At 36.9% G+C, this 24,704-nt stretch overlaps 1 protein-coding gene across 1 annotated transcript; it reads left to right on the top strand.

The window, feature by feature from the left end:
* The first annotated feature begins 775 nt into the window (after window positions 1-775).
* On the top strand, window positions 776-21,793 carry bmp3 (bone morphogenetic protein 3). The gene is made up of 3 exons (XM_039758532.1): window positions 776-1,344; window positions 8,012-8,919; window positions 20,276-21,793. Exons 1-3 carry the CDS (start codon window positions 1,080-1,082, stop codon window positions 20,465-20,467), a joined length of 1,365 nt encoding a protein of 454 aa, XP_039614466.1. The 5' UTR covers window positions 776-1,079; the 3' UTR covers window positions 20,468-21,793.
* Window positions 21,794-24,704: the final 2,911 nt, after the last annotated feature.

The following is a 24,704-nucleotide window of genomic DNA, read 5'->3' as shown; positions in this document are numbered from 1 at the left end:
ACATTTCAAATTAAGCAAAAAAGTAATTTCAATTGAAACGTTACCGGTTCAACTCTATTTTTACTTATTTTTACAGGTTATATACATTTGTGAAGAAATATTAAAAAATAATCGTGCTTTAGTGATACTAACATTATAGCCAAGGTGATTAACACGCTGCGTATTGGTTTCTACTCTTGTTCAGCATACGCAAGTAGGAGCAATAACCCGGTAAACAAATCTACTTTTATAAAAATCTATCTATCTATCTATCTATCTATCTATCTATCTATCTATCTATCTATCTATCTATCTATCTATCTATCTATCATACTGTAGTTCCTTTCATGATCTGTATATCGCTGTTAACTGGGTATTCCTGCTGTGAACCTTGATGTACCTGAAAGTTTCACCGATAAGCACCTAGTTTATCTAATTTAATCTAAATTGGGATTTTATACAAGAGAATTACGATTTACAGCTGTAATTCTAGGCGAAGATGTTTTCAGATTACAACCAGGTCAATCTATTCGCTTTCCTCCTTTGTCAAGCCCAAAAGCCTTGCTCATGTGGATCATTCACTGACCTGGCGATACGATCGTGTTAGCATTTTGTGCATGTCAGTACGCGTCATTATCGCAGATCGGTTGTTCCTTGCTCGATCCCACCACCCACCTGAATCCCCCCCACCACCAAAAAAAAAAAGCAATGAACTGACACTTCCAACACTGACAACTGCCTGTGTCCGCCAACGTGAACTGCATTTTTAAATGGACAAGGGGAGGAGGTGCGATTGGCTGTCCCATGCAAAAGATCAGCCCTGGTCTGCAATACAAAACCAGGCGGACTGCACTCACCAGTTTACAAAAGACTAGCTGAGAGGAGTGCACGAGTCCATCACACACCCCGAACACCCAGGCTGCGGGCGCTGTCTCTGCTGGCAAAGGGACGTCAAGTAACGCAGACCACTCGCTCTTTATTAGTTCTGCGTAGAGGCTTTCAACACATTCACTGCTTCCGAAAGCTCCCGTCTGCTGAAATCATTGTAGGGAAAACTTGTACTGTACTGTACTGTACTTCTGTTTTTTCATATCTCAGGAATGGCTGAGCCTTACTACTTACTAGTGTTGGTATTTGGTTTCAGTTATCCTTGTTTTGGATCCCGTGATTTGCTGAAACCTGATTTTGCCAAAATAAGAAATGCGGATGGGACTGAAAGTGCGCCGAACACCCGAAAACCCTTCAGCGACCTGTCCTCTTACAACTCGGCATCTGAACACATGGCGATGCTCTACACCAAGTACAACTCGGCAGACTTCACCTCCAGGGATGGCAATACGGTTCGCAGTTTTACAGCCCACTGGGGTAAGCACGATGGCTTGGCAAAAGATCGATGAAGCGCCTTCTGTAAAAGCCAGGAAATTATCTATCTATCTATCTATCTATCTATCTATCTATCTATCTATCTATCTATCTATCTATCTATCTATCTATCTATCTATCTATCTTTTGTAACATTCACATTTCTACACAAGATGTGTGTGCATAAAAGCAGGTGTTGTTTTAAAGATCATCCTGTCTAACATGTAAAGTGCATCACAAAGAAGAACACTCACAAAATGTAACGTGATTTAAAATTATGGAGAAGGTTATGCTTACCAGTCATTTAAAGATCTTCTAAATATGACTTTTTCAACAGCATACTTTGCGTGGAATTTATAGAAAGATTTTTTTTTTAAGAAATGACGCACTATACTGTAAATGACATTTGCAAATTTATGAAGTGTTATTGACCTCTTTCAGTTTTAATGATCAACCTATTTCAAATGCATACATTCTGCGTTACAAAATGTCGAAAGCACGTTTAGATGAAACAGTATTTCTTGCCTTACCTTCTAAATTATTATAAATTCTCTTGCCAGATTTCAGGGCGCAGGTTAAACGAGAGATTATCATTACATCGTACAAGATGTCCAGTAATTACTTAGGGATTTTGTCAGTCATCTAGGATCACCGAAATGCTTAACTATTAAAACTGTTCAGCTCCATCTGCTCACGCTGAACTGGTTTATTTATCCAAATGCTAAATAAAATAAAATAATATAAAATGATGAATGATCAAATAAAACTATTTGAATTGAAGGTTATTTTACATACACATTTAAAGTCTAAAAGTCATTGACTTGTAAAACACGTCAATTGATATCTTTCCAAATATGTTCGTTTACATTACATTGTATTTTATCTCACGGCCCTGTACTGAACAAGAAGGTGAGACAATGAATGAATGAATTGTGTATAATCGAAATTCATATTTTTACTAATGACTTAACTGCTGATTTGCAGTTCGGTGGTTCTTCTGTTTTTGTTTGCAGTTTCAGTCGATACGCACCCACGGCTACTTCAGACACTTCTACCTGTTTCAATGAGCTTTCGGAGGGCGCGAGTGTTTATGCGCCTGTTTGTGAAGAAATGTCTCCACCTACTGGCGCACTTCTGTTATTACACTCTTCTTTATATCCCGATAAGAGGACTGACGGAGTACAAATGTTCCTGGATGTTTCATAGGTACTTGCATATGCCAACGAACATGCAGCACATGTCCGACCCACATATCACCACTCTCCAGTGTCATGATTCAGAAATGTTACATTTTAGAAGCATGTTAGATGTTTCTGTTTTTTTCTTTAAAGATGAAAACCTTAAACCAGGGATATGAAGCTCAGATCCTTAATTTTAGTTGTTTTGCTTTTTAAAATGCAGAGCCCTTCATTTTCTTTTCTTTCTCTCTGAAGATTGTTCAATAAGAAAGACATTTTAAATGAGCCAATGGATGACCAGCAGCACACTCTTCAGTTCAGTTTCAGTTCCTGGATGGTCACAATTTTTGCTCCAATCACTTTCTCAGTTAGAGTGAAAATGCTGCTTTTAATGAAACCTTTTATTTAATTTAATGGTCTCTTAGTGCTCTTGTTTGGAAATTTTCTATACTGTTGATTTTCTTTTCTCTGGAGGAACAATACAAGTGTTCTGTTTACTAAAACAGGTCAGTTATTTCTCAGACCTTCACTTTTTGCTTTTCTCGTATTTCATTGAAACAGATCTTGTATTAGAGGCACACCGCTGCAAGTGGAGTTCATTTGGCTGCTCATCTGTTGGCTTGCTTTGTGTCTCATTACTGTTTTGCTGCTGGATAAGAACAAACAAGAAAATAACTAAGGGTTCTGAAACTGAGAAAGCAGTTCAGTTAAATTTAAGACAAGGAAAGTACAGAATGTTCATTTAGCAGCAGTAACTACTTACTAGTCAAGAAAATGCTGAAATGGACGCCTGGAGCCACACTGTGGCCCTCCCTCCAGAATCTGCTGCCTTACGCCATACTGCAAGAGGACATCAAGCCTAGTGAATTAAGATAGAAAGGAGTGTCATAAAATCAGTTCTTGAAATGCTGCAGAAACTTCAGGTTTACAATCCAAGCAACTTCTAAATCAGAAGACAGTCACTGCCATTAGCGAAACGTGCTACTTAATTATATGCTATGGTAGTTTGGGCGGCACGGTGGCGTAGTGGGTAGCGCTGCTGCCTCACAATTAGAAGACCCGCGTTCACTTCCATGTGTGGAGTTTGCATGTTCTCCCCATGTCTGCGTAGGTTTCCTCCCACAGTCCAAAGACATTCACGTTAGGTGCATTGGCGATTCTAAATTGGCCCTAGTGGGTGTGTGTCTGTGCGCACCCTGGGGTGGGCTGGCACCCTGCCCGGGGTTTATTTCCTGCCTTGCACCCTGTGTTGGCTGGGATTGGCTCCAGCAGACCCCAGTGACCCTGTAGTAAGGCTGTAGTGGGTTGGATATGGTATGGTAGTTCTCTCATTATGCCACATCAGACATTTCTAACACTCGCGGATCACAATGGTTACTGGACTGAAGCAGATTACCATTTCTCTAATCCTTAATGCTCCTGTTTTATTTTTTTTTTTAATGTTTCACTGAGACAGATGCTTAATGAAAAAACACACAGAGCAAAGAAAATGTTTAATTGATGTTTTGGCTCTTTTGTTATTTGCATCCCATTGTCAAAGAAAAAAAGAATCTGAATGTATCTTTTCAAGAGCTGAAAAAAACAATTAAGGATTTTTAAATCTTAACAAACGAATGAACTAAAATATTGAAAAATTTTTTTTTTCATTATTAGCATTAACTGACTTGAATGTATAAATCAAAAAGCTATGACAATTTTCACCCTCCAGGACCTGAGTTTAATACTCATGCTGTTAATAAATAGCCAATCATTCATTTTCCAAAGTGTTGTTGAGATGGGAACTCAGACACATCCAGCAGCAGAGGACACAAGGTGGGAGGAAAACTCATCAAAGGTTCATACTGGAACATTAGAACACTCCATACGAGAACAGGCCATTCAGCCCAACAAAGCTCGCCAGTCCTGTCCACTTAATTCTTTCAAAATAACATCAAGTCTCATTTTGAAGGTCCCTAAAGTCCTACTGTCTACCACATTACTTGGTAGCTTCTTCCACTGAACATATGCAGTACGATGCAAAAATTCTGTTTACAGTGTCTTTTTCTTTACAACATTTACATCCATGTCAACTACAAGCTAACTTTACTTTACCTTTATTTACATTTCATAATACAGTACATAATTTTAAAGTAAAAAATAATGCTTAAATTGCCAGACCTGTTTGCCTGTCTTTAAAATAGACATACTGTAGCGTTCACAGACTGTGTCCATCATCTTTATAGAATTGTTCAATTCAAGGCACATTGTGTGTGGATAGCAGATAAACTACACTCGGTTTGTCAGTGCACATACACATTTTGAATGATGACTTGGACACGGCAGTAAGGACTGGGGTACCAGCCCGGAAACCCCCCCTTTAATATCAAAATCAAAAGACTGAAGTAACAAAATACTCTTGGCTATAATTGTGCTCTTTTTGTGTATGCTTTGTCTTTGGCCAGTCCTTCTCCCCCTAGTGCTCCCTTGGAATGAGTTCCCTCCTCTACTCTGGGGTTGGATATATATAGTGACTGGCTGGAGAAGGGGTGGGGCTTGTGAGTCCAGGGCGTGGTCAGGAGTCATCAGCAACCCCTCTTGTCCTGTAGTGGAACCTCTTACATGTACGTGAAGTTGTGCACGTGTGACAACATTTATTATCGTCTTTTAGCTACATTTATGCTACTTACTGTATGAGGTGCACTTGGGTTCCCTTGGGCTATTGAAAGGTAAACTTAATACATTCATTTTTCTTGCATGTATTTATTTTTCTTTAATATTCTGCTCATACTTTATTTTGTCTCATCCAGCTTCAATTCGAAAAGTAGGATACCCAAAAATGAATGCTGCCTCTTTAAGTTTTAATGTCATGTTGTCACACTTTGGTTTGATATACTGCAGTGAATTTTCTCCAAGTGATATTGTAACATCTCCCTGCTATAAAATCTCTACACTGAGTATAGATAGATAGATAGATAGATAGATAGATAGATAGATAGATAGATAGATAGATAGATAGATAGATAGATAGATAGATAGATAGCACTTTATTTGTCTCAAGAAGTAAATTTAGCACTCAGAATTTAGACAGGACTTGAGTTGGTCTTTTTTGAGTAGTGCACACCCTTCTTGATCTTCTCTCATCTGAGAATTCAAGAACGCTTGAGGATTATTGTGGGAGCCTCACATTATCTGGTCACTGTATAATTAGCAGCACCCAGAATTTTTCTTCCTAAAGTTTTGTAATCCAATTTTAAGTGAAAGGCTCCATGGGCCTTTCAGTTTTTATTAATGGATTTGGGTATTCTAGTAGGTACTTTTTCTTTATTGTACTGTTCATTTGTTCTGTTTCATGGTGTATTGTAACCTTATGGATTTTCAGCATCCAGGGTTCAAGTCCCATGCCTGGTTGTTGTCTGTGTGTAATCTTCACATTATCCTAATGAGTGTACGGGCCTCCCCTTGGGTATTCTGGTTCTTCTACAGTGACCTCAGTTATGTGTGTTAAGTTAATTGATCATTGTGAGTGTGGATATGTATGTGTGCTCTGAGATGAATTGGTGCTCCGTCCAGTGTTGGCCCTTGTCTTGTTTCTCATACCACTCTCCTTACACTGAATTAGTGGGTTTGTTATGCTATTGCAATCTTGTTAACTCTGTGTAAAACAATGAGGCAAGAAAAAGAATTGAGGTTCCAGCCCGGATACTCCATTTAATCGCTATGATGATAAGGCTAAATTAATCAAATCAGAATAATCTGGCATCTTACTCTTCTGAGTGCCAGTGATCAAATGGACTCTAACTTTCAGTGCCATTGAGTTTTAATTATAAGCCAGCTGGAAGGGGCAAAGTTGGAGCTATCCTGGAATTGACATCAGTTGTCTTCCTCACGCTGTTTCTGTTCAAGCCTGAAGAGGGAAATGGGAGCCATGTTAGTGATTTACTCGAATGTCACACCTTCATCACGGGTGTCTTGTAAGAGGTACACCATACTCAAGTGGTTAAACATTTTATGATGGTGTATACTTTTGTTGGCACTATATGAAATAAAGATATTTGAAATCGTTTCATATCCATGTGGTCATGTTTCCTGAAAGCTCTATGTTGCCCATAGTGGACTGTTTACCTTAAGGTACTTTTCTCAGTACTGGTGACTTACAGGAACTATTTTACTCTAAAGTGATAAGAGTAGCACCCTTCTGACTCAGAATGATGCCAAGAAGACCACAAAAAATTAAAAATGGTGTTTCTGTTATGTAGATGTGGTGCGATGGGGTTGGGGGAGCAGACAAAAATATAAAATAAAGAAAGGAAAACCAAACTCCTCAGCCTCTTTGAGCCTTCATGTGCATACAGCTGATCCCATGTCCATCAGAAAGAGTGACTCCCCAGCTTTTTAACTGTTCAGTAGTGCGTGCAAGCACTTCCTTCTGGCACTTCTCTTCTCCTGCAAATGAGCCCTTCTCATTTCATGACTCACAACTTACTGATCTACTGTCAAGGGAAGACCTTCTAACTCCAAACTGGAACTATGAGTGCACTCCTGGAATTGGAGTAGATCTAGAAAGTCGCAGTGCCAAAGCTTATTGGTGGCTCGAAGTTCACTGCACTCATCAACTCTGCTTAGGACCAGGGACATGAAATATATGCTGAGCTTATAGTCTTTATAAAGGACATTCTGGGTCAGGATAATTACCATTTAATAGCACTCAAAATGTTACTTCTTCATTGGTATTCCCATAACCATAACTTACGGTTCAGTAAAAACACCTCCAGGCTCTACCGTCCACTGGTGACTGCTTTATATCCACACTGGAGTACAGAAATGTGCTTTTGACAACCAGTGTGGGTTGTTTTCTTGGTAGAGTTGTTTCTATTTTCAGTTAATTCTTATTATGATATTTTTTCTTACTAGCCCAGTGTAGTATACAATTATTAAAATATTTAAAATATACCATGAAAAAAGCAGCCTCCACAAATAAAATTCAGCGTGTATCTAGGTGTGTCTATAGCTCTTATTATACGTTTAGTCAGCTAACTTCTTTCTTTCTTTCTTTCTTTCTTTCTTTCTTTCTTTCTTTCTTTCTTTCTTTCTTTGTTACTCAGTCCATAATGTTTTCAAAAATAATTAAAAGTTCATTGTTATGATTTAAAATACATTGTTATGAAATTGCAGATGTTTTCATGGCAAAAAAAAGAAGGAACTATTATGTTATCTTCATTATTGTTGTTTTGCCGATCTTATCCGGTCTCGTTTTATTTTATTGAATAGAAGTGGATTTTGTTTAAACGGTTTTCATATTTGCATTGTTTCCTGTTTTAACATCCCACCCATCATTTAAAAAAAATCCTCCCTGGTCTCCTTTTGAGTTGGGAGACACCAGTTTTTAATCAAACTTCATTTCTGTTTTTGTTACATGACCTCATTATTCAAACACTGATACAGTACATCTGGGATTATTCCTTAACGCCTTTTGTGCAACAGTTGATACTGTTATTCTTTTTTTTTTTTTCTAGGTACTATGAATAATAAAGAACTTTTGATATTTAATCTGACTTCTCTTACACAGTCTGAAGAAATTCTTTCTGCCACATTGCATTATTGCATAGGAGACCAAAATAGCAATACCCAGGAGTGCAGGCCACCCAAATTCTGTGCTTACCAAAGAGGCCGACACCAAATCCCTGTTCGCTTGGACCTTTGGAGCTTTGATTCTAACCGTAATCGCTCCAGGAATATGGGAAACTTCTTTATTAATGTCACTTCTGGCAATTGCAAATCTGTACCATGGCAATGGAGGGACATCACTTTCATTATAAATGAAGCCAAACGAAAGAGTGAACTTTTGATTGGCATTGACATTTCTTTACAAGGATTAAATCAGCGCAAAAAGGTGTTTTCTCATCCCTTTCCCTACATCCTGGTATATGCAAATGACTCTGACATTTCAGAGGCAGAGAATGTTGTTTCTTCAATCCAAAACAGTGAAGGACCTCTCCCACCTGGTCTTCACAGGCTGGAAGTCCACCAGCAGACTGACCCTTCTCAACGGAGGATAAAACGTTCCACTAATGTTCTTCTGCCTCTGCAGAATAATGAATTGCCTGGTGCAGAATATCAGTACACTGAGGCTCAAGCCTGGAGAGAAAGGAACCCTTATAAAACCCTGGAAGCCCGGCCAACAGAGAAGCAGAAAAACAAAAAAAAGCAACGAAAAAGTAATCGGCACAAAGTACAGATGCTTCAGTTTGATGAGAAAACTTTGAAAAAGGCGCGGCGAAAGCAATGGAATGAGCCCAGGAATTGTGCACGGAGATACCTGAAGGTAGATTTTGCTGACATTGGCTGGAGTGAGTGGATTATTTCACCAAAATCATTTGATGCATACTACTGCTCTGGATCCTGCCAATTCCCCATGCCAAAGGTAGGTCTTCATTTGTTAACTTGCTATGCATAGCATGCTACTCAAAAATGGCAAGTATTTTTGGAAAAGATTCAGACTCTCACAGGTGTCTTTTGTAAAAAAAATAAAAAAATGCATGTGCTTCTAAAATGGTAAGTGAGTCAGTTTAAAGGAATATTCCATCAGTGTAAAATGGAGCTCTTAAAACATCTGACAGCTGAAACATCATAGACGTAGACTGTTGACAGGATTTTGGCCAAAACATGAGCCCATTTTTCTTAACATGGTGACTTAATTTACTAGATATTTTTAAAACATGTATGATAAAGATTTGGTTTCCCTAGCCATTTTCGTGATATACATTTTGATCTGGTAAATCAGCATTTATAAAATCAAGGAAAGGAAGTACTTTGTGGGATATAACTCATTAAAAAATCACGTACTTAAGCAGACTGCAGCTGAGCATGAAAAAAATAAATGTGGTGAAAGGAAAAGGTAAATAAACCAGGGTAGAAGGAAATGTTGAGAAACACAGGAAATTTAATAAGAAACAAAGTGTTATGCCCAATTCATTTACATATGTTAATTCTTCATTTTTGTTTTAAAGTACAAAAATATTAGAGAAGTTTTTAGAAATTAATAGAGAATATGTCTTGGCTGAGGTAGCAAAAAACATAATTTCAGAGCACATCCATCTATCTATCTATCTATCTATCTATCTATCTATCTATCTATCTATCTATCTATCTATCTATCTATCTATCTATCATGCCTTTCATTTCTATCTATCTATCTATCTATCTGTTGTGGCATGCTGGGGCGTCTCAGCAGGCCAAACCCTCGACACGACTGCACGTACATCAGTCATGAGGTCTAGCCTTTTATTTGAACAGTGCCTTTAAAGGTCTTCTACAAAAAACACAATTTATTATTTTCTTTCAGTCTGCCTTTCTTCTGATCTCTTCAGGCAAGTGTTGTCTTCCTCCTCATGACTCTGACTCCCCAAGCAAGATAAGGATGACACTTTTCTCAGACACCTGGGAATAGGTCCTGGTGACAAAACAATGCACTTCTGGGTCAGACTGAGCCCCTCAAAGCAGGGATGGCCCTCATCTGCAGCTCCCCCTTTCTGCATCCATGGAACCCAGCAAGGTTCCCCAAAGGGACTACAGTTCCCAGTATGCCCTGTGGGGTGTGTTAATTGGTGCATTTGTCCTGGAACGCTGTCATCTAGCTTATGGAGGGATTATACAGTCTTAGAAGGCCGTTTCCCCTGGTCCACTCATTTTATAGTCCCGTCTAGGAACAGAAACACCATCCATCCCAGTTCAGACATCAGTCCAAAATCACCTCCTATTACACTACCCATCTATCTTAGTATAACTGTAAAGTGGATTACAGTTAGATATGCATAAATGCCTATGAGATGCAAATCAAATTGTACTTATATTGTAACAATTTAAAAATCAACTTATATCATAAAACACTAAGGTCTGTGTGTCCAGTCATCCTGAGCAATCTGATTAGACGGTTTGGCTTTGGTGTGATTGGTCATTTTAGCTTTGTTGACAATAAAAGAAGTGCTAGTGTGAGACACACAAGGAGGGGCAAAAGCGTTAGGAGGCATGCTGGGAGAGTCGTCTTCAAAGACAGCAAGTATTAAACCGGACAGGAGGTGAGAAAGGTGCTTCAGAAATAATGGCAGAGTCTGAAAAGCAGTCTTTACAGGACTACGTTCAAGAGAGGTAGCACTGGTGAAGAGACGTTCACTCGAGCAAATACAGAGGAAAGGCACTGAAGGTACATGTAGGGCAAGCGACAGCAAATACTTTTTTATTTATTCTTTTACCTGTCTTTGACGGATACTTTTGGCTAGTGTTTCTATAAAACAGTGATGACATTATAGTGAATAATGATCTTATTTGACTAAATTTAGACAATAGCCTTAGAATAATCCCTAGAGAAAATTTTTGCAGTATAAAATATCTGCTAGGAAAACCTCGATTATGTAAAGTTTCGTCTCTTCTCCACATGACAACAGAGATGACCCCATGGTGAAAAATAAAAGTAAAATAAAAATAAAAATTTAAGTTTGTTACAAGTAAGAGTCCAAGACATCATAAAGGTTTGGGGCAGCCACCCGTATATTGTTTTTCCCGGCTGCAAAAGGTTGAAATAAAAAGCATGATGTGCATAGAACACAGTCCAAAACAGAACTGATTATAATACACAAAGATGGAGGCTTTAAAGGTCCGTAGAGGAAATGACATCATTAAAAGGGCCGGAACCAGAAGTTATGTCGTTTGGACCAGAAGTGACGTCAGCAAAGGGGCTGGCTTCGGAAGTGATGTCAGCAAAGGGGCTGGCTTCGGAATTGATGTCTTCTGAGGCGCCGGAACTTCGCAGGATTTCCTGGGAAAGGTCTGTAGGGAACTGAGAAGGACAGTCAGTGCACTCCGCCGCCCCCTGGTCGGATGTTTTATTAGAAATTACTCAGACCCTTTAGCTTCCTCCTACTCGCACGTGTGTGACAATTTAAAATATGACCCAGTCCCTCAAAACTGTACTTATGGTGATTTACTATCTTCATTGACAATCCTGATAGAATTCCTGGAAGAGTTTAGTTATGAAGCAGGCCGGTTGTTCATATTGGTGGTCTCTGATGGGATACCGGTAGCATATGCAGATAGATGATTTGAAAAAACGATAGCACGGTGGCACAGTGATTAGTTGAAAAGCTTTCTTCTCCTACTGGCAATAAAACGTGCATGATTTGGATTTTTCTCTGTACTCTGGTTTCACCCCATATCTAAAGTTATGTGAGGCTAATTACTATAACATAACATGTCAAGTCTGCTTATCAAATTCTGAGTTACAAGGGCCCAGATCCTATCCTGTCGTAGGAGCACTGGGTACAAGGCAGGATACAGTCTTGGACAGTTCTCCAGTATATTCCAGGTCCCACTGATGCAGACATCTTCTTGTTTGCACACCATTGTGTTTTGGTTGAAGGCTCCACCCCAATCATGAATATTGATGAGTTACCTTAGCGTGGCAAAACACATAGAAATATTCATGATTTTTTTGCAGGATAATGATATTTCATCCATTAGATGACAGCAAAATTCTGTCCCAAGAGTTATTCCGGCTTTTCACAGTAAAACAGATTATTTAATTTCATCCAAAGTCTAACTCAGGGGTAAATGTAATACAATAGAGATCTGAGCCTCAGTCATGCTAAGGTTAAGGGCAAGGGGGTTAAGTGGATTGAAGTTATTAAACTATTAGGATTTTGTAATATAATATAAAAATGTTAATATTGTTTTGGAACAAAATGTAAAAGAGACACACTGAGAATAACAATTTATGTACAGTATAAAGATGATCAAAGAGCAGTGGAGTATTATAAGGGAGACTCAGCGTCCCTTGTCCAGGCTGCTATTTTTGTACAGTCATACCTCAGTTAATGAGTCCTCAGAGACCAAATCTGCACTTGCTCAAGTACCTGTCCATTAGAGCGTTATTGTAATCTTTGTGTAATCGCCCCCTACAATCTAATCATTGTCTGTTGATATTGTGCGTGCTGTAGAATGTGAAGTTATTATACCAGAGTGTTTAAGTCTTTTGCACATACTATAGTTATCTTGATATTTGTGGAAAGTAATTTATATATAATTTGTCCAATATTAAACAAAGACATAAAGGAATTACTTTAGAAACTAAAATGTAGACTATAACAAGAGTAGAAGCTGGATGATAGAAATCCCCCATAGCCAAATGATAGTGTTTAGCACCCAGTCATGAAAGAAGCCTGTGCAGAGCTTAAAAGAGGGGGCTCAGATAGAAAGTACTTACTTGCAAGCATTCAGGAGACGTTCCTCCTCTGCTAAAATCCATTCTTTTAGGTGTGTGGCCACCAGCAATACACCCTAAGGATACTGAATTTAGTGAAAGTGAGGTAGATAGCATTGATAGTAGAAGCATGGAAATTTTGCCAAGGAAGGAGATGGCAGTTTTGACATTGGAATGAACAATGCCCATCCACACCCAACCCCACCCCACCCCACCCCTTACCCAGTAAGTCATTACAATATATATTCATATTCCTTCTATGGTACATCTAACATAGTAACATAACATAACAAAGTTTCTTGTAACAAACTAAAGTACATGAATGCATCTACTTCATTGGCCGAGGAATTACTGTAATACTGTATTGTTGTTGTATTTGCTTGGTGCAGAGTGAGCACTTCGCTGGTGTGTCCTGTGTCCTCCGCATTTCCATTTTTTCCTTTCCATTCGCTGAACTGACAGTGTTCTCTATCCCCTATTATGAAGTATGTCTTTTCTTTAAGAAATTTACTTAAAATAGTCATGCATTTCAGGCACGTAGATACAGTTTAAGAGAGGCGGTAGGAGAGCAAGAAAGACACTGTCTCTAGACTAATGTCTTCCTTTTGATTACAAAGGTGTCAGGAATAGCTGGTGAAAAAGTGAACACAGCAACACTGTTGAGCATTTTTTATCATGGAAGAAATAGTGTATTTCAATCAAAAACAACATAAAGCTGGCTCTGTGCTTTCAACAAGCCTATGACAATGTCTCACAACATGATAGTGGTTACAGAACGACGGTGACATTTCAGGTGGTTGCACAATTAACTCAGTAGTCCAAGGAAGACAGGCGGTGTATTCATGAGATACTGGCTCACTTGTGGACTGTCGGAGAACTGTGGTGGAAGTAATGTATTTGGTAAAGCAAAAGCACAACAAAATATACAGAAAAGGAAAGAGCAAATGCTGTTAACTCGTAATTTTTGGAAGATTTCCTGCTTGAAGAAATTGATAATCTGTCAGTAGCTAAAAACACCGTCATGGAAGTATTTACCGTAAATGATTTGGAGATTACAGAAAGAAAAGTGCCATTCAGTTTAAAAAGGATAAATATAAATACATCTGCAGGATTAAATAACATTTATCCACAAGTGCACAAGTAAGTTAGTGATTACATATTGTATACAGTATAAAACATTACATTTAAAAAAAAATCACTGCACACTGGGAAAATTAAACATCAGAAGCTAGAAAACATTGCTGTATTAAATTAAAAAAATAACATGAGTGTCACACATTTTATAAATCTTGTTTTTTATAAAACTTTTAATGATATACTGTAACTGCCCTGTGGTGGACTGGCGCCCTGCCCAGGGTTTATTTCCTGCCTTGTGCCCTGTGTTGGCTGGGCTTGGCTCCACCGGACCCCTGTGACCCTGTGGTTAGGATATAGCAGGTTGGATGATGGATGGATGGATGGATGATATAACACATTAGTGGCTACTGATCTAACTAAGAGAAGAGGTTCAGGCATAGTGTGTAGTTGGGGGCACCAGTCATTCAAAAATAGAAATCAATGGATTATTGTTCAAAGGACCTTTTGGTTTGTTTAACATGGTATTCCTCAAGGATAGATGGGCTGTTGGGTACCCCAGACTTAACAGAACAAATAGCTTAAAATGGTTTAATTTATTTAATAGTACACATAGGAAGCAAAACAAATAGATATTAATACTGTATGTAAAAGTCGGAAATATATAGATATGCTTCTATGAATGACATCACTGTCCACTTTCAGTCATTATTAAGTAGGTTTGAATGTTTTACCTTACACGGTATGATATGTTCTGTGCATGTCAAGGACGTTTATTCTTAAGATACCCTTTGCTTTTGTGAAGCCTAATCTTGACAAGTTTAGAGAAAGTCCAGAGAAGGGAATAGACTATCGTAGGACTGTGGGATATGAGCTGTGAGGGAAGACTGAACCTGTCAAATATTTTAAGTTTAAGAAAATGGAAAAGAAAAGATTGCATAATAAAAGTGTTCAGAAATATGAAGGCAATTAATACGGTGGATACTATCTTTTACTTTAACATCATTTACGTTAAAGTGTGTCCTTCATCTAACACATAGGCCTCTGTATTTTTTTCATAAAACCTCAGGAAGTTTTTCTTCACATTGTTAACTATAAATGCATGGAATAAGCCAACAAATATTCTAGTAGACAGTAGCATTATGGGTTTTCATATCTTAACTTAATGATATTTTATGAAGGTTAGGAAGGTGGTTTCCAATCCCAGCCCTGGGTGGACCCATGTGGTTGCAGGTTTTTATTATTGAAGGTTCATCAATCAGTGAGTCATTTAAATTGATAAATTGTCCTTTTTAGTTTTTCTTATTCTGCATTTAAAAAGGAGCAATTATATGAAATTATAATTATATTAAATTCATAACAAATGTATAAATATTCATACTATAGTTTTAGTCCATTTTCTTATGAATTCACCTTTTTTCTGTGAAGTTTTTTCCCAATCTAGTGTAGACACCCGGACAAATCAAACTGAAGGCTACTTCAGAGTTAGACTGTTTGGTTACAGCCAGGAGTTTTTTCTCTGGCTGGTATTTATGGTTGATAATTTTGAATTATTTTGTCATGGTTTTATGCTATTTCTGTTAAATCTGTTATTTATATTTAGTAATTTTAAACATGCTGCCATTCTATGTGCTTTGTTGTTGGAAGCCCAAAAGGTGGTGCCATCCTGATGCCACAGTTGCTGGGTTTCCTTTCTGGCAGTATATTCTCAGTTAGAAGAAAGGCTCAGTTGTGCAGTATTAGTTTTGTAAGAACCCTTGTAATTATTGCTATTTGTGAGTGTTTTTTGGTTATTGTGATTTATTTGTTGTTTTTTAGATTTCGGCCTTTGGATCAGGTGTTGAGACTTGTTTGGTTTGGATTGCCCTTTCATCATTTTTGCCCTTTTGGGTATTTAGTTATATTTGTTTCTATTTTGTAAATAATATAATAATAAATAATAATAATAATAATAATAATTCTTTACATTTATATAGCACTTTCCTCACTACTCCAGTTCTTCATTTATGTAAAGATTCTGCATTGCCCTTTTGTTCACAAGCCAGTGGTTTACATTTTCCCTTTCCCTTGTTGGGAATTTTGATATTTTTGGGGAATTTTCTTTGTATTTTGAAATTTTTAAACCAGTTCCTTATCTTTCCCTGTTGAGGGTGGAGCCTGCAGATAGCAATTGGGGGATTTCCTAGCTTGTGGTGATCCCCTTCTGGGTTGGCCAGTGCAGGTCTTGACTTGCTTTGTGGAGCATTTTGGAGGTCTCAGGCCCCTTCTCACCATGTCTTTGACTCAATATTACAACACATACCCACTTTGATATTGAATAGTAAGTAATAGCTTAAACAACCAAAATATCTGGAAAGGCAGAGTAAAAATTATTACACTGGAGATGATAATGGAAGTCTAAAAAAACGATTTAAAAAACACCAAAATATCATCATGCAACTCAAATATGCTTGCTTCATTGGAAAATAATTTAGAAAACTCAGTTTTGAAGCTTCTGTTTCCAGGCTTTTCATCATTCTGTGTCATTTGATTTGACGTCTATGTCTTCTCAATTTTAGTTGTCGTATTATGATACAGTTAAGTTAACAAAAAACACAGAAAAATGAAAAATAATAGTGTTTAAAGAGAATTACAAACTTAAAACTCTGACAACAATACAAATATCTCTACATTTATTCCTAAAAGAGAAGAAAAAGATCAGCTAATCAAACAATGAGATCACTTAGGGATAACATGACTCACTAATTGTGAAACTGATTAGAACAAAAGCCTGCAGCCACCGAGGTCCCCCAGGACTGAACTTGGAAGCCATTTAGCTAGGTGACTTGTAATTGACAGCCAGTCTATTTTCATCAAAACTGTTTTGATGTTCAGAAAATATGTCGACATGTGTCTACAATCCTTAGGCTTGAATCTAGACAGAATGTAGATTTTGGTAGATATCTGGCAAACAGAATTTAATGCAGTTTGACTTACAGAAAGAACATCTTAGTTATCATTACACAATAAGAGTTTTAAGGTATCTTGTAACGATAAAATAACATTCCTAATGTCGCTGGCAACAACCTGGCATTGTACAGGATCAAGGAAATGACTAATAGGATGCTGGTTCATACATTTTACTACAAGAATATATAAGTCAGGAGACATTTTGCTTAATCTATTCGGTGCACTTAATTTAGAAAGGAAATTACACCCTGAGAAAATCTGAAAACGAGCTACTAGTCATATTTGAAGAATGTGGATTATGACCTGCATGGAAACTTTTAAAAATCTGAATATCTTGACTGAAGCAAAAATATCTGTAAAGGAAATCATTTGAATAACTCACTCCATCTTTCAGTTATGTAAGCCTTAAGTTACATGCATTTTGGTTAGTGTAAATAGCTGTATAAATTAAAATTAAAATGTACGTTAAGGAAAGTTTGTTAACTTAGAGAAGTGCAGTTAGAGTAGTACAGTAAGGCTGCCAAAAAATATTACACTGCAAGGTATATGGCAGCTAGCTGGTTGTACCTTCCTCTGACATATTGATCACCGCTAATTTTCTTCTTTTATATAAATTTACTCTGTAATTTACTATCCATAGAGTTACATGTCATTTCTACAAAGTTGTGAACTGGCATTGCAGGCTGATGGGTTGTTGCTGTATGTGACAAAACTGTAATTCAGATCATTGGACATACATAACAAACATTTGGCTTTTTACTTTTTCTGTATAATTTCTGATTTCGTGTGTGAGACTGTGTCACAGATTTAATTCAGTTACACCTATACTAGCTATTTGTAGCCCATTATCATTGTAAATAGTTAATGGTATCAGTGTGCTTACCTGGAGTTTAATGATGAAGCACTTCAGTAAGGGTTTGCACTGTAGCAGTGGGAGAAGGTACATCTACAGTATATACGGTTCCCTCGAGGATGCATGTGGCGCTTGGAGGCCTATGACTTGGGTGTGCTCCTCAAGGTTTAAAAGGACTGATGTCATAAAGTTCAACTAGCACTACAACAGAAAGACGAGAGCATTATTTAGTTGCCAGTATACAGTATGTGGTTATGCAAGAGTAATCTCCTGTGTATAGTTTAGCAGACTTAAGAAGAACTTACCAGTAAGTGTGAACAAACATCGCTCAGGCATACGTTAGCATGAACTCGGGTGTGATTAAGAGAGGAAAGATACAGAGGGCATTCACGTGCTTAGCGTGTGACATTAAGTGAAAGTCTCGTTGTCTTGCATGATTGGCTTATTCCAGTAGACAGATGCTATGATAAACTGGCCACCCATATTATAGAGGATGTGCCTTGTTTTTTGACCTTCTGAGCTCAGGAACAGTCAAGAATGTAGTGCTTTTTGTATATAGGAATATACAGATTTACCTCCGATTGGGATTGCATGGTGGTAATTGGGTTTTTTAGTGGTGTGCATTATTTTTATGTTTGTTTTCAGTTCTTTTCTTTAATTTCTTAAGGAAATACTTGTGTTTATTAAAGCAGGAAGAATATTCATTGATTTTTCCATTTTCATCACTGTTTATTTTTGTAACCACAGTAAAACCTGTAAACGGTCTGTTGTTTTTATTTTTTATTCTTGTCATAGCACTGAACGAGGCTCTAATAGTTGGTTGACACGGTTTTGTGAATAACGAGCACTCACTGGAATTAAACAGGACTTCTATTTTTACATACATCTTTTAAATCTTTGTCTCTTTGTCTTTGTCACACCTACTGGTCCAATCAGTGGCGCCTGGGGATCAGGTCTGTGCAGGGGTCCTATTGCACAGGACATCACAATCTGCTACTGGGAAAGAACACATTTTTATTTTCAGGTAGTTTCCAAGACTGTAATTTATTTAGAAAATAAAGAGAGGATTAATATAAAACCTTATTGGGGAACTGCATAAAACTTGATAATAATAATGCATTTTATTTATATAGCACCTTTCCCATGCTCAAGGCATTTAAGAAAGAACGGCAGGGTATAGAGTATATAGCATTGTACTAAACCAGACAAATAAATAAAGAAGAGTAACATAGTAAGATGGAGAAGAAGCCTAACAGACAACATACAATAACTGATGTCTGTTGATCGTGGGCATGATGATATGTTTTATGTTTATATTTATTTAATAAAAATTGTCTCAGTTGGATTCAACGTACAAATCTATTTTTGATGTAAAATACTAGAATAGAAGTACATTCTTAAAAATAAAGGTGCCAGAGTGGTTTTTCAGAGCAATACCATAGGCGAACCATTTTTGGCTCCCAAAAGACCCATCCACACAAAGGTTTCAGAAAAAAAATGTTTATTTCTTTAGATCAATAACAGGCTTCATACAGTAAATAACCACAAATAGATAGTAACAGACTTCTGAAATACCAATGGTTCATGATTTTAAAAGGACTTTGACTGCATACAGTAGCACTGGCTAAGTCCTGGTTTTCTTAACCTGTTAGTGTCCTGCTAGGTAGCATACCAAACATTAAAGATTCCAGTTTTTTTCTATATATTAGAAAGTTCCATTAAAGAACCATTACTTTTAAGAGTGTATAGAAGTGTAAAAATATTTTATCAGTAGTAGTAAAGTGTTCCTTCCCGTGAAATTGCCTTTAGAATTTAGGAGAAAGGAAACAAAACAGAACCTGTGAGGCCAGTTGAATAATTTTGTATTTGTTCATTGTTTGTTACTGAAGCATGTCTGGTGTTGATAATTAAACTCTTTGAAAAGCATCTCTGAAGAAAATAAACCTCTGGGTAGTCCTCAGTCAGCCAACTGGCCATCCACCTCCTCTTGTGCATTTTAAGACAGAAGTACATTCTGGACAGTCTAATAAGAAGATTAAATTAGGGAGAGCATACAATCTCGACAAAGATGGAATCCTAGCTGGCCATGAAACTGGGGCTCTACTGCAGTAAGACAGCAATGCTGGGTCGCCATGCATCCCCTCTTAATTATCACTTTTTATGAAAATAGGTAGAGAAGAAAAGCTTAGTTTCATTTAATATAATAATCAACTACAAAGGTCTCTAGTAATCTGTACACTGATTGTGTCTATAATATTTTTGATATATGTAATATATTTTACAGATTCATCTATTCGTGGTGTAAAGTTGTTCAGATATTATTCTTATTTACTGTATAAAACATTAGAAGTAAATGCGACCACAAGTGAAAGGTTGCCAAAGATAAAATATACAGAGAGATTTTTGCAGCTTAACATGTAATAACTTGTAAGTATTTTTTTAATTTTGCAAATAAAGTTCAATAAATTACATTCACCACATGTGCAAAATGATTTTTGATCAATAAAAATGCTATTTTATTGACATACATTGATAATGAGTGAAATATGCAATAAAAAGACACACAATGGCTAGCAAATTGCAGAACAAAGAGTGGATTGTCTGTTCCTTATGATTTCTGAAATCGGTGTTATTTTCCTTTTCTTGCAGTCCCTAAAGCCATCAAACCATGCCACCATTCAGAGCATCGTGAGAGCCGTGGGTGTTGTTTCTGGAATACCTGAACCCTGCTGCGTGCCTGAAAGGATGTCATCTCTCAGCATATTGTTCTTTGACGAAAACAAAAATGTTGTCCTCAAGGTCTATCCCAACATGACTGTGGAGTCCTGCGCTTGCAGATAACACATTGAAGAGATGTATTTACTTGGCCTAATCTCAGTCTAGTTTGGAAGCTTCCCCTTCTTTGCACTGGAAGTGATTTTCTTGAAATGCAAGGTGAAGAGATCCAGTTTTTGCAGGTTTAAGTGGTATAAAGCACCTCTTTTTTCAATTGTTATCATTCTTGGGTGCTTCTCATGAAAGTTTTTGAGAGAGGAAATAATGAACAGCAGCTTGACTCTGAATGATATCCTCTAATTATTTGAAAGGCCAATCTTCTAAAATGTGTTCTATAAAACAGACTAAACATACACCAGTGCTGAATGCAAAGCAATATCCATATATACACACATCAATATAAAATCATCCTAAAGCTCCTGAAGGCCAGCTCTCTTTTGGATCCAAACCAGACATGTGAGGGTCTAATGAACTGCAGCTGGTTGACTCTTTGTTTTTTTTTATTTGTTAATAATGAAGGTGTTCTATATATTGTACAGTGTAACCATAAAAACAGTATAAGAGTATTGTGTATTTTCCATTAAGACCCTGAGGGCCTTAATTTATAGTTCCTAATTACACTATAAACTTTTTTTTTTTGGTGCCAGTGTTTCATATTTTATAAGCGTTAAAATATAATCTATCATTTACATTTCATTGAAATCAGGAACATCTTTTCTAATGCATAGAGTATTTTAAACTATTTATGGCTGCTACACAGGTAAAATAAGTACCAAAATAGTTAAAAACAAGAGATCATAATATTGCTTGGTTCCAAATAAGATGCAATACTGTGACAGGTATGTGCGATTTCTTGTAATTTCAGTGTTCATGACTTGTCTCTGCTTTGTATGTATGGTAAAGATGGAGGTCCCACAGGCAGGTAGTAAGTTCAAGCGCTTGCATTCTTGGCTGTATGTTCACAATGAAGCACACATGCAGGCATTCCATGCCAGAATAATACTCCGTAAGATCCCATTTGGTACATCAAATGTACCAAATCATCCTTTCGTACTCAATTTAACATGAGCAGCAACAGACTTTACTTTCTGCTAATCATGATAGCTGAGCACTACTTTTTTGCCTTTTCTATCAGGCACTTTGCCAAAAACAAAGTTCAGTAAAGGAAGGATGGCTGTTGATGCTCGTGCTCATCCTCATATACTGTTGTCCAATATTGAACTCTCAGAAAAAAAAAATTCCATTTAGCTACCTAGTGATATCTTGTCACATCCAGGATCCCAAACAAAACATCAGACCTCCCTAACAGTAAAACCAACTACCGTATATACTAGCGTTTAGGTTCTCCCGCAGATAAGTCGGGGCTTGATTTTTACCGTATAATTTCTGGTATTTTATAATGTCGGCTGTATAAGTTAAATCCAGAAAACTCACGCTGTTGGTCCAAGGGATTATGATAAGCGAACATCCACCTGAGAGAGTAACCACGGAGCACACTGCCTTTTTTTTTCAATGTATTGTGCCTACTTGACCACACAGTAATCCTCGAACTATTCCAAAGTGACGTTTGGACTGTTTTGTGTTTTTTGGATGTCACTCCCTCATGCAACTTTATCATAAGAGCATCTCTTATCTACGATGGAGTGTTTGATCAGAAGAAAATATGAAGCTGGTTTTAACTTAAAAGTCATTGAGGTGGTGAAAGAAATTGGGTAACTGCGCTGCTGCAACAAAATTCAATGTGTCTGAGAAACTGGTGCAAGATTGAAGGAAGCAAGAAGATGTTAAGAAAAAAAATTAAGTGTCATATTTTGAACGGACGTACAATTCGGGGTCCGATTTTTATAATCGAATTTTTTGGGTTTCCAGACCCGACTTATACATGAGTATATACGGTATGTGGTTTCCTGTTTTATCCATTTTACTTCTTTCTGTGATAGGCTTAATATTAGTGAGGCTTAGATTATGCTCAGTATATTTAAATTTAACAGTTATTTAAAAATGTCATATTTAAAGGCCCGTAACAAATCACCACCATGTCAAGATATTTTTTCAAATTATATAAGAAAAAGAAGAATAGTGCAATACCAAATAATACAGAACATTGTAAACACATTCAAATGAAGAATTCTGGAACGAGGCTAGAAATGCTTAGAAATAGAGGAAGAAAATAACTGAATACAATTTCAATGAAGTACACAGAGTTTATGGACAGCACAGCACAGCCATCATCATCACTACATGGAAAATTCAGTTGATTTTTATTTAGTGTTACATGTCACACTTTCTGCTTACATTCTAATTTATAAATATAGCTGATCTAAAAAGCAAAAGGGAACAGATTAATTTTTCAGATGAAATTTAAACTTTATTAACTGCTAGAAACTACTGGTTTCAGAAGGAAAAAATTTGAGCTACAAAACTAAAGGAGTACAGCTAAAAAAGAAGGCTTTCGAATAATTATCTGACCACTGTGACCAGGCCTTAAAATGGTTTAGAGACCAATGGCTAGCTGTATGAATTACCATGATATCAGCCCATCACTGGTCATCGTTTACCTTAGAAAACATTCTTCCTTTTTAGTTGATTTTTTTAAATTACATTATAGTTAATAAGAAACAGATCCTTTACCCATTTTATCAATCTATATGATCAGACAACTCAATATGCAGTGATTCCCTTATACATAACAACAAAGTGGTCATAGCAATGAGCCAAAGGCGTGAATGTTATTGCATTGTTCAGGAGTAGCAGTGGTTTTCAAATGGAGTGGCATTTAAAATGTTTATTTATCACTAAACAAGGAATTGGTTCGAGAGCTTCATTGTTTTTAAACTTTAGCCACAAATGACATGATTTGTCTACAGAAGTGTAAAACATTACAATTTTAATGGTTATGTTTAAAGGAATTTGAAATGTAAGGCTTTTTGCATAGATTTCATCCACTTTTTTTTTTTTTTAACCCACTTTTCCATTGCATGTAGGAACACAATAGAGGGAACAACAATTCATCTCATGGCAAGCTCAGATTATTTCAAATTAGATTTGTATTGGTTTGAGGTTGAGAGTGCCTCCACACGTTTCTAGCTGTAATGCATTGATCAACATAATTAAACCACATGTCATTTGCATACATGAATACACAAATTGACAAAGTTTAAAAGAGCAACTGCAATTTAATTACCATCAACAAAACATTATAATACAATGGACAATTGAGATATTACTAGTTAAGAACAAGGGAGAGGAAAACTAAACAGCATCTCTGAAGAAAATAAACCTCTGGGTAGTCCTCAGTCAGCCAACTGGCCATCCACCTCCTCTTGTGCATTTTAAGACAGAAGTACATTCTGGACAGTTTAATAAGAAGATTAAATTAGGGAGAGCATACGATCTCGACAAAGATGGAATCCTAGCTGGCCATGAAACTGGGGCCCTACTGCAGTAGGACAGCAATGCTGGGTCGCCATGCATCCCCTCTTAATTATCACTTTTTATGAAAATAGGTAGAGAAGAAAAGCTTAGTTTCATTTAATATAATAATCAACTACAAAGGTCTCTAGTAATCTGTACACTCATTGTGTCTATAATATTTTTGATATATGTAATATATTTTACAGATTCATTTATTCGTGGTATAAAGTTGTTCAGATATTATTCTTATTTACTGTATAAAACATTAGAAGTAAATGCGACCACAAGTGAAAGGTTGCCAAAGATAATATATACAAAGAGATTTTTGCAGCTTAACATGTAATAACTTGTAAGTATTTTTTTAATTTTGCAAATAAAGTTCAATAAATTACATTCACCACATGTGCAAAATGATTTTTGATCAATAAAAATGCTATTTTATTGACATACATTACCTCTTCAACTGTTGAATGTATTTTACACATTCCTCTTATTCTTTGACATGGCTGTGCCCATCCTGGCATCTCCAAGAACAAGGCAGGCACCAACTATGTAGAGGATGCCAGTGCCTCTCAGGACCCTCTCATTCATGCACAGACAATATAAAGTCACCACTAAATATACTGTAATTTTTAGTATGTGGGAGTAAACCACATCAACAGATTAACATGGAGAGAACATTCAAACTCCACACTGGCAGGGAGTTAAAATGAGGTGCCTGAAACAATGAGGCAGCAGTGCTAGACATCCTGTAAAGAAATGTAATCAGTCACTTGACTCTTCACAAACACATTTCTAGTCATACTACGCACCAGAAAGATGAAAGAAGAAAGAATTGCACGGTTGTTTGTACCAATATGAAAACTGATAATCAAGAGGAAAAGTAAAT

This window comes from Polypterus senegalus, chromosome 7 (genome assembly GCF_016835505.1).
Source record: "Polypterus senegalus isolate Bchr_013 chromosome 7, ASM1683550v1, whole genome shotgun sequence".
NCBI classification, from domain to species: Eukaryota; Metazoa; Chordata; class Cladistia; order Polypteriformes; family Polypteridae; genus Polypterus; species Polypterus senegalus.
The sequence above is the reverse complement of the archived record's forward strand: the minus strand, read 5'-3'. Positions and strand labels throughout refer to the sequence as shown.